Source organism: Sander lucioperca, chromosome 2 (genome assembly GCF_008315115.2).
Source record: "Sander lucioperca isolate FBNREF2018 chromosome 2, SLUC_FBN_1.2, whole genome shotgun sequence".
NCBI classification, from domain to species: Eukaryota; Metazoa; Chordata; class Actinopteri; order Perciformes; family Percidae; genus Sander; species Sander lucioperca.
In genome coordinates, this window is record NC_050174.1 from 47,612,283 (window position 1) to 47,627,073 (window position 14,791).

General features: G+C 39.2%; 1 protein-coding gene across 7 annotated transcripts in view; it reads right to left on the minus strand.

Moving 5' to 3' along the window:
- Nucleotides 1–5,182: 5,182 nt before the first annotated feature.
- LOC116056638 (dematin-like) overlaps nucleotides 5,183–14,791 on the minus strand; it is a 28,062-nt gene continuing 18,453 nt past the window's right edge. For 4 of the 7 annotated variants that reach the window (XM_031308860.2, XM_035999073.1, XM_035999074.1 and 1 more), the window contains 11 exons: nucleotides 12,507–12,551; nucleotides 11,791–11,983; nucleotides 10,776–10,820; nucleotides 10,311–10,466; nucleotides 9,580–9,689; nucleotides 9,371–9,476; nucleotides 8,169–8,351; nucleotides 7,989–7,996; nucleotides 7,788–7,844; nucleotides 6,497–6,577; nucleotides 5,183–5,891 (listed from right to left, as the gene is read on the minus strand). In XM_031308860.2, coding sequence (XP_031164720.1) covers nucleotides 5,778–5,891; nucleotides 6,497–6,577; nucleotides 7,788–7,844; nucleotides 7,989–7,996; nucleotides 8,169–8,351; nucleotides 9,371–9,476; nucleotides 9,580–9,689; nucleotides 10,311–10,466; nucleotides 10,776–10,820; nucleotides 11,791–11,983; nucleotides 12,507–12,551 — 1,098 coding nt within the window. In that variant the 3' untranslated portion in view covers nucleotides 5,183–5,777. The remainder of the gene's footprint in view (nucleotides 5,892–6,496; nucleotides 6,578–7,787; nucleotides 7,845–7,988; nucleotides 7,997–8,168; nucleotides 8,352–9,370; nucleotides 9,477–9,579; nucleotides 9,690–10,310; nucleotides 10,467–10,775; nucleotides 10,821–11,790; nucleotides 11,984–12,506; nucleotides 12,552–14,791) is intronic. The other 3 variants (XM_035999076.1, XM_035999075.1, XM_035999077.1) reach the window with 2 other exon arrangements.

A 14,791-nucleotide genomic window follows, 5' to 3' on the forward strand; every position in this document is an offset into this window, starting at 1 on the left:
CTTGAGTCCTGCCTCTTTGTGACATCATGAGGGAGGAGAGAGAGGACAGACTGACACACACACACTCATTATGACTGGAGAGAGAGTCAAACACCTCACTGAGACAAACCATTTTAATGTATATATGTATATATGTCTTAAAGGGATAGTTTGGATATTTTGAAGTGGGTTTGTTTCAGTTACTAATTCAGTTCAGTTTGCAGAAGCAGGCAGGAGTACTGAATCTTTATCAGTTTTAAGTGACTACATTTAGAATATCTTTATTGCTTTACCTTGCTGTCAAACATCCCTTAATACACCATAATTAGAATGACCAGTCTGTCCTCCACTTTGGTCCAGACTGAAACATCTCAACGACTGGATGGATTGTGATGAAATGTGGTTCATCATTCATGTTCCCCTCAGGATGAATTGTAAAAACTTTGATGATCCTGACTTTTCATCTAGCGCCGTCATTGGGTCAACCAATACCTGCAGAACTTATAACATTCCCATCAGCTTCAGCTCGACTTTGTGTTTACTGATAATTAGCGGATGTTAGCATGCTGACGCTCTAAACAAAGATGGTGAACATGGCACAAGGTATACCTGCTAAAACATTAGCACGTTAGCATCGTCATTGTGAGCATGCTGACGTGACGTTAGTAACAAAATTCTTCCAATGAAAACTGGTGATTTTTGTAATGTATCATATGATACATACAGCGTACAGAAATGTTAACAGTCTCCTCAAAGCAAATAGAAATGTTCTTTATTGGAACTCATGTTAATCATTCACATCACCATTCGTCTGTTACATCACCTGCATCTAGATATGAAAACAACAACAATATTGATATTGCCATTCAGTGGTTCAGTATGTACAGCAGCAGGGCGGCTTGGGATAGGTGAGTCACCGTCAACGACGTCTGATCTCAGTCTGACCTTTGACCTCCGTCTGACTTCAGTCTTACTTCAGAGTCCAAAAAGTCATCGTTTCAAATCTAGAGTCGTGCCTCTGATCCAGGAACCTGTACCTGTAAGTGTCGTTATATCTATTTAATTCAATTTAGTTAAATAAGAATATGACATCATCATCATGACATCATGCATGCAGCACTTAAAATATCCGACAAGTTGACGGTGACATGCGTCCAAGTCGCCCTGCGTATTAAAATAATTCAATAGAAAAAGAAGAAAAAAACACTTTAAAATGTACAAAAAGAAAAAAAAAACATGGAACAATCTTTGTGTCATCATGGTGTTAGTCACAGCAACCTACTTCCTGTTTCTAACAACACACAACCAATCAGAACAAAGCGTAAATCCTCTCTGTATCGTCAAATAGCGTCAGAATCATTCCTCACAAAGAAAGAAATAATAAAGGAAATCATCAATGTAAAGTGACCAATGCTCGCTCACTCCAACTGACAAATATTCATCCACCGATTTTTTTTCTCTCCAGTCTTTTTTTTCTTCTTTTTTCACAGATACAGGAAGCGTGTGGCGGCGAGGCAGACGTTTGTTATGCAGGATGTGGTGGCGGTGATTTTGGCATTTGCAGTGAGAGTAAATTCATTCTGAGCAACTCTCCAGAGCTGTCCTTAAACCCCACACAGGTTTAGGCTGCTGAAATCTGATTTAAAAAGGTGCTGCGAGTTTTATTTTACCTTCAATAAATCACATTAATAAAAAAATAAATAACACAATGACTGTAAACATCTGAGAACACACTGATGGACACTGAAATGTTTGGAATAACATTTGGAATAATGTTCCAGTTTGTATTATATTGTTTTGTTTTTGTTATTATATTTATGCTCTTTATACTTTATACATCAACACATATTGTTTCCATTTTATAATTTGCTTCATGGATTAGACAAATTTAAATATGACCTATAAGGACTGTCACGTTTACCTATATATACTTTTACTTAACGTTTTACTTTACTTTTCATACATATTTAATGAGCATTGTTGGAGGGAGCCTGATATCAGACTTTCATTGCCAATGGCTGCTTCTCTGTGGTTGTTGTGCACATGACAATAAATAAATTGTTATATAAAAACAGTGACTGCAAATTGGATTTTTTTTTATTAGCAATACTTTTCTGAACAATCCCTTTTATTGTGAGTATACTATCAAAAAGTCAGAATTACTCGGAGTGATACTGAACCAAATTTATAGGGATAGAATAGGGGTTTTTCTCGCATATTTATTATAATTTTACTTATTTTTCTGTTTTGCATGCACACAAACCTGATCTAACTAAGTCAAAGACTTATCATGACAGGAGGAATAAAAAACTACTGAAAAAATGATTTTGAAATGTTTACATCCTCTTCATGGTGGGTGCATGGAGCATTATAGTAGTCAACTAACTTACAGTAATTATACCAAGCTAGGTGTTTTAATTAGATTTATTAAAAGATAAACTGAAACACGCTGCACCTTTAAATTGTCCGTTCAGATCAAGGTTCAGTTTAAAACCAATGCCTTTGTTACTTTTAATACGCTAAAGGTGCTAAAGAAGTTAACTAATCCATGTTTATGGAGATCAGATATGATGCCGATGGATATTACTTTCTAGATATATAACTACGTGAACTAAAGATGTACTGAGGTGTCTGTGTGGCAATGACGAAGATGTTCAGTTCACTTCTAGTTTGCTTGAATTCCTGTGTTGAGGTGAAAAATATTCTCCAGGTATTTTTCATCATGCCTCTGTCCTCTTGTTTAGAAACCTCAGAAAAGTTCAGGAAAACTTGTCCTTTTTGTCTCTTTTCTGTCCGCACACTTGTCGTCTTCTCTTCTTTTCTCAACATTCATGTGTGTATATATGTATGGATATAATTCACTTTTTCATATGGTTTTACATTTCATTTTAATAACAAACATGCCACTCCTCTATGTATTATTAAAAAATAGCTGCACATAATTTGGTCACTAAGCAACACTAAATGTCTACAACCTGCTTATTGGACAAACCAGAGCTGTATAGAGACAGAGTTACGCTGCTCTAAAGCTCTGGTTTTAAGGTTTTTATTGTTCTTCTACACTGCAAAATGTGTGTTTTTGTATTTGTGTGTGTGTGTGCATATACTGAGATAAAACAGGGCAGTGGCTTTTGCTTTATTACGAAGAAAAAAAACGCGAAAGAGACAGTTTCATCGCAGCCAATGGGAGCTGAGTTTGATCTGGTGATAAACAGTCTGAAGGTTTGATCTGCTCCACCCTGATATCAAGTTTGATTTAATATGTATTTAAGTGTTTTGAGACACTTGTGAAAGACTGAAGCTGGCTGAGCTTTGATAAGTGAATACTAAAATAAACTCCACATCAAACTTATGTTTAGACGTCACATATAGTATTTTTAAGGTTTTCCTTCCTGAATGTATTCGTTTGAATTACGTCCTGAAGTTGAAAGTAAAGCAGAGGGAAAACAACATCCGACTACTGTGACCAAACTGTCTCCTTGTTTTTCTTTGTAGGTGCTGGGAAAGAAATGCTGCCATTATGACATCATAGCTGGCTAAACCAGTAGGAACTGACAGGTATGTTCCTACAGTCAGCAGTTTAAAATCTGATTCAGAGTCAGCAGGAATGTTTGTTTTAAAGCCCGACGACAGCTGGAAGCTCCTTAATAAAATATTTGCTGCAGTCGGATGGAAATAAAGATCTCTGTCAGAATATAGCAGATACACATCAGCCTGCAGCTCTAGTCTGTAGCCTCATGTCAGTCTACAGACGGTGTGATCTGTAATGTTTAATCTGGACTATGGAAAACTTGTACTACTTAAATTAGAGGGATTAACATATGAACCTTCTTTGATCCAGAAAGACTCCAGTGATATCAACAGTAGAATCAACTGTTGGGAATCAACTTTCCCAGAATTCCACCACTACAACCGAACAACTCAGCTTCCCATAGGAAGAGCAGATTATCTGCTGACCAGAGTAACAAACCAGAGGATTGATTACCAGCAGGCTCTAACAGGACAAACGTCCAACTAAAAGAAACCCTGACATTGTGCCGGGTCACACCAGAAAATGAAAATAAATCAATGTGTCTTTGAGAAATATGTGGTATAGAAGCTTGGTTGGACAATATGACGTTATAAATCTGTCTATTGCTGTATATACCATTTATACCAAGGTATCTGTACCCTTTTATGTCTCTGAGTATAGGAAACCAGTGGGCTGTAGGACTGATTTAATGATTTTTTTGTGTAACTTTATAAACATTAACATGATGAAATTATTTGATATGTCTGATATTAAATTTCCTGGATTAGCCAAAAACACAAGAGACATTTCTGTTCTGTGAATATGTTATCCATTAATAATTTCTTTGTAATGTATATTTTATTAGTATATTTTAAATTATTCATATCGCCCACTCCTCGACTTGGCAAGGGGCTGGCTGGTGAGCTAACTGGTAACATTAACCAGCCAAAATAGCTCGCAAAGCTATCAGTAGCAAGTCAGCTATGTAGCTCAGTAGTTGCTAACTAGAGAAAATGGTAATCGACCTCCTGTGTGAGTGCATCTTCTTTAGGGAGAAGTTCAAATTCCAACAGAGCAGAGTTTTATAAACCACAGGCAAAAGAAAAAACATGTTCATCACTTTGAAGTTATGTGTAAAGTTATTCTTAATTTGCTTTTTTTTATTATTATTATTTGCAGTGTTTTTGTTATGTGTTTTTAAGTTGCGGTGCATTTAGTCTCGTTTTGCCAGACCTTCTTTCACAGCGCTGCGGAGGAGGGTCTGGTGAGTCCACACAGCATTCCGGGATGGGAGAAAAACGTTCTCTGGTTTATTGGCATTTCTTTAAACCAATCACAGTCGTCTTGGCCGGTGCTAAGCACTGGGAAAAGCCGCAGTGCCGCTGCAAAATAGCCTCGGGAAAGAACTTGTTTTGGTGGAACATGTATGTTCAAAAGTTGTTTCAGTTGTGCAACAGAAAACTCAGATTGGACCGAAGGTCTAGCTAGCTGTCTGGATTTACCCTGCAGAGATCTGAGAAAATGTTAACCATAGTCCTCAAATCGACCAGAATTTAAAATGCCAACACAAAGGAAGTCAAAGGCAACAGATATCCGGCCTAAATGAATGAAATCCGGCGGAATTTCCGGCGGCAACGGAGCAATCCCGGAAGTGGAACGTCAAGAATTTAGACTACGGTGCATTGAGCTCTGTATCCTCTGGACTGTCATATAGTTTCAAAGCAAATTTGCTTGTTAAAGTTGCCCAAGCTTGAACTTTATGCAAACGATCACAGATTTAATTTGCCTTCAGAAAAGAATCTACTGATTGCAGCGATTTCTCCGAAATTAAATGAATTTAGCTCAAACGTCTGCTGTTAAAAATGCTGGTGTGACCGGGCTCCTCACTCCCAGTTTAAACCCACTGGAGTTTGCTTTGCTCTCAGGTGGAGTTTTTTACCTAAACCTGCTCTGTGCTCCACATCTTGACCTGCAGGTTGATTCTTTGTGCTCACTCTGTAGTTTTGTTATTAACACATTTACACAGACATCTAGAAACTGAAGCTTATTAAGTTCTGCAGCTCTGCAGGCGGAGTTCATGTGTGAAGCAGGAATCTAAAACCACTCTGTGCTTTCATTCAAACCTTCACTGTGAATCAAACCTGACGTCTCACTGAGCGCCAGACTGTGATGATGATGGTGGTGGTGGTGGTGGTGGTGCTGATAATAATGAGTCTGTGTGGTTTCAGGACCCTGTGGTGATCCAGGAAGAGCATGGGGGATTGTGAGAGATGCGGTCTCAGCAGTGTCAGAAGAGACAGACTTTCCTCTTCAGGTTGTTCCTCTTCCAGAGAGAGAGGCGGTCAAACTCCTCGATGGACATCCCGAAAACACTGAAGAACTCCTCCTGCGAGAGGTGTCTCTGCAGGGACGAGAGACATAGAGAAAGACAGATGAACAGAGGGACAGAAAAGGAGTTTTGTGCAGTGAATAACATCCACTTAATATCTGAGCTGATCATTTAATCCAATCGAGATCATTAAAAACATTTTTAAAATTCTGGGAAATGTGGGATAATAGGTTGTAACTCATAAGAAAAACAATAAATCAAATATAATAATATCAAACAGCTCTTGAAGTCTATATTCTAGTGAGGAGGTCAGGTTTGTTTTTAAATGTAGTTTAAAGGGACGGTTCGGATATTTTGTGGGGGGGGTTGAATGAGGTACTTATCCATAGTCAATGTATACCTACAGTAGATGGCGGCCGGCACGCCCGCATCCCCGGGAACTGAAGCAGTTATATCCATTTCTCATCAAAGCCACCCGGCTACTTTGACAAAAGTAGAACACAGGAATTGCTGGTCTACCACTGCCTTGATCGGCAAGTTTGTTTGTGTTATTGTGTGACTTTGGTGTTTTAAAAGGGTTATCAACTAACAAAACTAACTAAGAAACTAACTGATAACGTTCTTTATAACTAGTTTCAAAGGGGGGTGGCGAGCTGAGAACACACTCTTTGTTTTACCTCCAGCCTGGTTCTGTCCACACCAGGGGGAAATTTGTGTCGCCCTCTATGGGTCACCACCAGCATCTCATAAGGGCATATCTACAAAGATCAATCAATCAATCAATCAATCAATCAATCAATCAATCAATCAATCAACAGATGTAGCTACAATAAATTGTGACATAAAGTAATAAAGATGAAGCTGATGTTACATCTCTTACATTAGTGACTTCAGTTCACTCTAGAATTAAAGGGCCAGTTCACCCTCCCCTCTCCAGCTACCTAGCTGATATAGTTTATAGAGAACATTTTAGATCCGAGACGAAACTGACAAATTCATCTGCTACTTCAGCACCACAGACAGCGCCATGGATTCATCAAACCCATAGACAGTTAAAATAATGAATGAAGCTTCCGGGTCTGAAGTGAAGCCAATGTGGAAGTGACCCTACTTCTCACTTGATTTATTACCTCAATAAACATTTCCCTAACAAGTTTACGGCCTCAAACGCTAGTTTCAAGTCTTCTTCAATACAGCATGATGTTCATTTTGTAAATGATGGTCCCATTTATTTTAAAATTGATGATAAAGCAAGGGATGCTTTAGGGGTGTGACTACACCTGTCAATCAGGACAGAGGTTTAGCAATGGGTATCCATGGCACTGTGTCCATTAAAATAGCTGTTAACTTGTTTTGGGGTGTTGTCCGTGTTTTCATCTTAAACCTTGACCCTCTCACTGTGTGTTTTCACTTTATCAAAGTTAATTGGAACATGTTGGTCGCCTTAAAATGTCTTGTTCAATGTTCAGTGGCACCTTGCGCCAGCACCTGGAGGTCCATTCTGTAAAAGCTCTGAACAAAGACTCTCTCATCTGTTTGGTATCATCAATTTGTAATTGTTGTAATTCCTGACGATTTATGTGTTAACCTACCTGGAATCAATCCAAATCAAAATGTATATATCTCTTTGTGTCTCATTAAACCTTTAGAACATTTGTGTCACTTTGTGTCACTTCGTTCTCCAAGATCTCTGAATAACTGTAACCAAGCCAGTAGATGATAGGATACAAACCAAAAAACGGATTGTTTTGTAACACCCTCTTTAGCATTTAGCTTAGCACAGCTCCATTGCAAACATAAACGACACTGGCTTGGCCACGTCATCCTCCCCAGCTCCACCCTCTCGTCCAAAACTAGTCACTTCCAGCTTAAAAAAAAACAGATGGTGACAGCCAAAATTGCCAAACTCAAAATTTCATACTTTGCATTGCAACTATCTTATCTTAAAAAACTACATAGAGCTCTCACCTTATGTTCCAGCATACTGGGGAGAGAGTTTCCTCTGTCCATCCTGGAGTCTCCGTTCTGTCACACACACACACACACACACACACACACACACACACACACGCACGCACAACACACTTATATATTATCATATCACCATCAGTAACACAGACACTTATTAATGATTAGAACATGTTTAAACATGAATGAATCAGACTGTACCTGAATATCTACAGGAAGAGAGAAAGAGAGGGAATACAAAAAATATTATTTACAATCTCCAGCAGGTGACGTGAACGCCAGATAATTAAAAAAATAAACAATCTAAATGTCATACATACATTCAATATTGATATGGCAAATAAAGAGGGTAAGACAAGTGTCCAAATAGTATCTTTGTACCTGCAGGAGTTTTCTCAGATGAGCTGAACTCTGCTGACTGCAGCTGAAAACAAACAGAAACATGTTCCTCACCATCTTCTGTAAACTCTGCTGTGATTGGCCGTTTCTGTTCAGCAGCACTCACCCTGGACAGGCCGCTCTTAGAAGATGCTGGGAAATACACAGACCTGGAGACGTTGGACCCTGAAGATGAGGACGGAAATGAAATGAGTTACAGAGAGAAGCAGAGAAAGCGGAGAACATCAAACATCCAGGGGTCCTCGTTAATAATTGTAATGCATTAGTAATAATGTTGAGGTTTGAACTGTTGGTTGGACAAAACAGACGTTGTGAAGAAGTCACTTTGGGCTCTGGGTAATTGTGACGCCATTTCTCACTGTTTTCACTATTTTTACAAACCAATCAATCAATCAATCGATTAAAGGTGAAAATAATCAGCAAATTAATCCATAACAAAGTAATTTCCCAATTTGGGATTAATAAAGTCCATCTATCTATCTATCTATCTATCTATCTATCTATCTATAATAAATTAGTTAATACTTCAAAATGAGCTCCAGCTCAACCAACTACAACAGTAAATTCCTGCTTTTACATTAATGCATGAGTGAAAATAATCTAATGATAGAATATAAAATAGTATAATAGTCAGGGGACATTTTTATACTTTTAATACTTTATCCACATTTTCATGGTAACACATTCTTTAACTGAAGAAAGATGCTGAATGCAGGACTTTTAATTGTAACAGAATAATCTTAGAGTTGTATTTGTTATTTGTACTGCAGTAAAGGATCTGAATACTTCCTCCATGACCGTATAAGAAGTTGTTAAATTAAATGAAGAGGCTGTCCACATATTTATAAAATAAACAAACCCTCATTCACCTGAAAAAAAATCATTACGTTGCATTAATTGAACTTAAATTTGACTGTGATATATGTATTGATATTACAGTAAATGTACAGTCAAATTCAGTCACTTTATGTTGCTTGTATTCATCCAGACCACTAGGTGTCACCCAGTTTCCCTGTGAGCTTTCTGGTTTCGCTGTGACATAAAACCAATGGACCAATCAATGAAAACAATCCTAAAAAAAGCTAGAGCCTCCTATAAAACTCTTTTTGGATCATGGATGAATGCTTCAGTAGAGCTCATACAGCGCTGTGTCTGGTGTGGGAATATAAGTGACAGTAATGTACCAGTGTGCTGATGTGGGTCAGGTAGTGAGCGAGTTTTCCTCCTCAGAGGAGCTGCAGATTTATCCAACTCCTCCTTAAGGATGATTTTCCCCAGATTAGACTGGATCTGAAGAGAGAGAGGGATATGTTATAATCTGAGGAGTTATACTGGCTGGTGTAACCACCACAGAGCTTTTAGATACTGTACATTACACTGACTGGTCCTCTACCTTGTTAAGTTCTTGTTTCTGAAGCGCCCTCAGTCCCCACAGCTCATCATCCAGCTCTCCATCCTCCTCCACATCTTCATCTCTCCGATCCTTCTTCCTCCACTCCTTCTCTAGAGGGAGGAGGAGACAAGAATAGAGAGGAGAGGAAACAAGGACAGATGAAAGGAAACAAGGATAGGGGAGGAGAGGAAACAAGGACAGATGAGAGGAGACAAGGACAGATGAAAGGAAACAAGGATAGGGGAGGAGAGGAAACAAGGACAGATGAGAGGAGACAAGGACAGATGAAAGGAAACAAGGATAGGGGAGGAAAGGAAACAAGGACAGATGAGAAGAGACAAGGATAGAGAGGAGAGGATCAAGGACAGAGGCGGAGAGGAAAAGAAAGGAAACATGAGAATGCAATGAAAAGAGGGGAGAGGAAAGGAAAGTAAATTAAAATGAAAGGAAACAAGGCGAGAGGAGTGAAAGGAAATGAGAGAAAAGGAACAGGATAATACAAATAAATAGAGAAGAGAAATGAAAACAAATTAAAGAAAAGGAAAGGAAACAAGAGGAGAGGGGAGGTGACTAGTCTGAATAATACATGAGGCATATGTCAGGATTTAAGCTCAACTGGATTTAAAAACAAAAATGTGGAAATCCCATTTTTCTAACATATACAGAATGCAGCACGAGATGTGTTTCACTGTGTGTGTGTGTGTGTGCGCACACTTCAGTCTGGATCGTACCAATCACAGCCAGGGAGGGGGGGCAGGGCCAGTATTCGGTCTCTATCTTGGAGGGCAGGTTGGGGTCCGGAGGATGAGCTGCTGGAAACTTTGAAGACTCGATGATCAGATCCTCAATGTGTTTCCCCTGAGGAAGCTGAGAGGACACACAAGCATCTGTGCGCGCACGCACACACACACACACACACACACACACACACACACACACACACACACACACACACACACACAGTGTGGTATTAGTACTTTTACTGCAGTAAAGGACCTGAATAGGCATGTTTCTTCCACCTCTGGCTAACAAGCTCATGGTTAAAGACAAAGTGAAATGAAAGATACATTTTCCACATTCTGATCCTGTGTCAATGTGTTAATGTTAATGTGTTAATTTATCTGTCATTAGTGTTTACTGACTGAGTTCTGAGGGACTGAAATATCAAGATTACTGTAAATGTGAGTGTAACACACCTTGTTTGTAGATGGGAGGCTTCTTATAGATGTTGGAGCCATTTTCTGAAGGAAGAGAAAAATGAGGTAAGATGGAGGAAAGAGACGAGGAAGAGGAAAATACTGATGTCTACATTTGAGGGTTCCAGTTAATATTCATTTTATAATATAGACACATAACATCAACAAACATGTATAATAAAGATCCCTTAAATTTGGTTATTAAAGAATAGTGACTACATTTTACAGTGTAAATATAAACCTGTCAGCGCTCTCTGGTGGAAAACTCTGTTTCTGTTAGGCTACTTATCGGCCAAAATATAAACTGATGTTTTTATCTGCAACAAGATGTGGTGAAATTGTCCAATAATATCCTCCCAGTAAATACAAGAATAGAAGACAGAATTGTGGGATAAAGTACGATGGCCATGGTAGAACCACACTGCCTCACTTTGCAAGGTTGGATCAACCTCATCACACCACATATGTGTATTATGCCTGTGGTGGATGACCAAATCAAACTATACCTGGCAATCAGATTTAGCAATATGATAATACTTGTGATTTTAGCCCAGTATCACCATGTTACCATAAGCATCTCACTTTGAAGAGACACTGCCGTGAATTGGGCCTCTTCAGGAGAAGGTGAAGGTTGCTGTTTTTTGCATCAGGAACTACAATGCAATGGACAGATGCAAGGATATCGCTGGTTACATCATTCCCTGTTTACTGGCAGCGTCTGTGGGGTGATGAGGTTGAACCTTGCTAAGTGAAGTAATGTGGTTTCTTGACAAAAAAAATATTTTTTTCTTGTAAATGTATGACTTTATAATCTCAGAGAATAGTGTAGTAAATTTCTCGTACATTTGTGGGTTTTTTTCTTGTAAATTTATGACTTTAATCTTGGAAAATATGATTTTTCTTCTTACAATATTACCCCTTTTCCATGTAATTATAATTTTTTTTACCTACAATGGCCCTAATGCGCTGTTGTAATAAAGAGTAGCAGAAGAAGCTGAAAATAAAAAGTCATTACCAGGCCTGTGGAAGTGCTGCATGGTGCTCTTGGTACCAGAGGAGTGTGTGTTTGGTGTGTTTGGTGTGTGTGGTGTGTTTGGTGTGTTTGGTGTTGGTGGTGTGTGTGTGCTGTGTGTCCTGCTGGTCTGGATGGTGGAACTAGGGGAGGAACCTCCTGGAGAGCGGTCCCCCAGCCACTCCCTGCACTCCTTCTGGGAACATAGAGAAACACCGGAGTCAGACAGGTGGAGGGGTGATGCCTTGCTTAAAAGTTTTTCTTTTTTTTGGGAACTGGTTTAATCTTTACTAATGTATTTTATGTTATCATGTTTACTAGTAAACCAATAAAGTAACTAAAGCTGTCAGATAAATGTAGTGTAGTAAAAAGTACAATATTTACCTCTGGAATGTAGCAAAAAAAGGAATAATTAAGTACAAGTACCTATACATTGCACTTACATACAGTCCTTGACTAAATGTACTTCGGTCCATAAAGTTCAGAAGAGAACTTCCTCTGTGATCGATCAGTTTAAATATCAGTTGATCATCTCTGATCATTCACTTATTGGTTGTCAGGTGCTGTGACCTTTGACCTGCTCAATAATGGCTAACTGGAGATTATGTTGCTGTTGCAGGTCTAAACATAAACCATCACGATGTAAACAGGAAGAGTGAAAACTTAAAGATAAACTGTATGATGATGATGATATATGGAGAGAGAGGGGGGGGTCTTACCTCCGGGGAGGGAGGAGGAGAGATGGAGCGAGGAGACAAGGACCTCTGAGGAGGAAAGAACATAAAAATAGATTAAAAACACTCAAATATATAAATAGATTCAGAGAACGAGGAAGAAGCTCCACAGAAACAAACCCAGATCTACATACTGTACACAGCTCTGATGTGAACAAGCCGACATGTATTTCTTTACCTGTGTGTTACTAATGATACGCGGAGCATAAAAACTGAATGCTGCTTCTCCAGGTTTGGTTTTGGACTCTGGGGACAGGAAGCAGACCTGAAACAGACCTGAACCAGACCGTCTGAGACCTGAACCAGACTGTCTGAGAGATCTAGACGCTTCATAGCAGAGCAGCAGATCAGAAATAAACCATTCAGTGCTTTTATAAACCAACAGGAGTGTTTTAAAGTTATTTGACAAACAGGAAGCCGGTGTAAAGATCTGAGAACTGGACTGATCTGGTCCCTCCTTGTCTTAGTGAGGACTGATCTGAGACCTGTAAAGACAGCTTTATAGTAGTAGTCAAGCCCACTGAGTTTTTCTAAATCCTTCTGATTCAGAAGTCCTTAAATTCTTGATATATAATTCAGGTGACATTTAGTTAATTTGTTTTTAAAGGGTTAGTTTGGATTAACCAAAGTCAGTCAATAACACAGACAAACTAACCAAACGAGGCAGCAGTAGACCAGCAACTCATGTCTTCTGCAAGGTAAAATGACTGTTTTTTTTTTTGAGTCTGGTGACTCTGAAGAGAGCATCGATAACGGCTTCAGTACTATCGGTATTGGTCCTGTACTTCTGCATGCTGTCACTACCCGATGTGAGTCGAGTGCAGATGTGAGTTGCGCATGCTCAGATTTAAATGGTTTACGGCATAACGCCAAGGGATCCGGATCCGGCAAATGCCAAACGTTGCTACATAGCTATCTATGATTGTTTGATTGCTAACACTAGCTCAAAACGCTATTCAAGTGACAGCCTTTGTTGTGTTTGATTGCTAACTTGTAGCCAGCAGTGAACAAACTTTGTTATGTAGGTCCATTTTTATTGTACTGACATTACAGAAGTCTCTCATTAGCAGGTTCTTGTAGGCTACTTCAGCCTCTAATCTAGAACTGACATCAGGGATCATGCTGTGAAAATGTGATGCCTTACGCTAAATAATAAATTACTGCTATGTAATGTACCTATCTCATTATTCTGTGGCTAACAGCAAAACAGATCTATGTGAAGTCGCAAAGTGACACACTCGATTCACATCTGCACTCGACTCACATCAGGTAGTGACACCTGCTTCTCCAAACTGGGTACATGCTGACCGCCATCTAGTGTAGGTAATGCACTGACTATGGATAATACCTCATACAACCCCACTTTAAAAGATCCAAACTATCCCTTTAATGTAGATGTTAAAATGTAAGTCTGAGTTCAGGACTACACCAGGAGCACTTTTTACCGTTCTACTTTGGCTCGAAAAACAATTATTTCAGTTTTATCATTGTTTAATTGAAGATAACTTTATTGAAGTGTAGCTAGAGTGTGCCGATACACTGACTGTATATAGACACATAACCAGACAAAATTGACACCGCTCCCATCCACCCATCCACACACACACACACACACACACACACACAGGGTCTCAGCTGTGGTAAGGAGCTGTCTGGTCTCTAAGCAGCAGATTGATGTCTTATGTTGCAGCCAAATGCAGAACTAACCAACCGATAAACTAACCGACTGTCAGACCAGCCACAGTGTCTGCTTCTAAAGCCCCTTTCACACTACACTGCAACCCCTGAACTTATCTAGACATTACCCGGAGGAGCTGTATGTGAGAACACTAATGTCCTAATCAGTTGGACCGGACATTAAACAGACTTTACCATGGCAGCTCCCAAGTATAATAATGTAATGTCTGATTGAGCCCATGTGTGAATAGAGCAGCTCATTTCATTGAAATTCACATTATGTCCACTCTAACCAGGCGCCACCTCTAAACCAACGAGTATTTCCAGTAAGTGAGAACACATCTAAAACAGACAACAGACAACAGTCTCCTTTTGTGTGCTACATGTTTGAAAGAGCACAAATGTTTAGTTGTATTAGTAATTTCCTAAAACACCTTTATCAAACCTTTATCAAACAAACAGGAGGAAAAAGTGCATTTGTTGAGGAGAATTTTTTAGCAGAAAATCCACATTTGGTGGTTTAGTGAGTATTTGGTGCAGCAGTGTATGTGGGGTTGAGTCAAAATAAACTACAGTGTGTGTTCACGGTGATG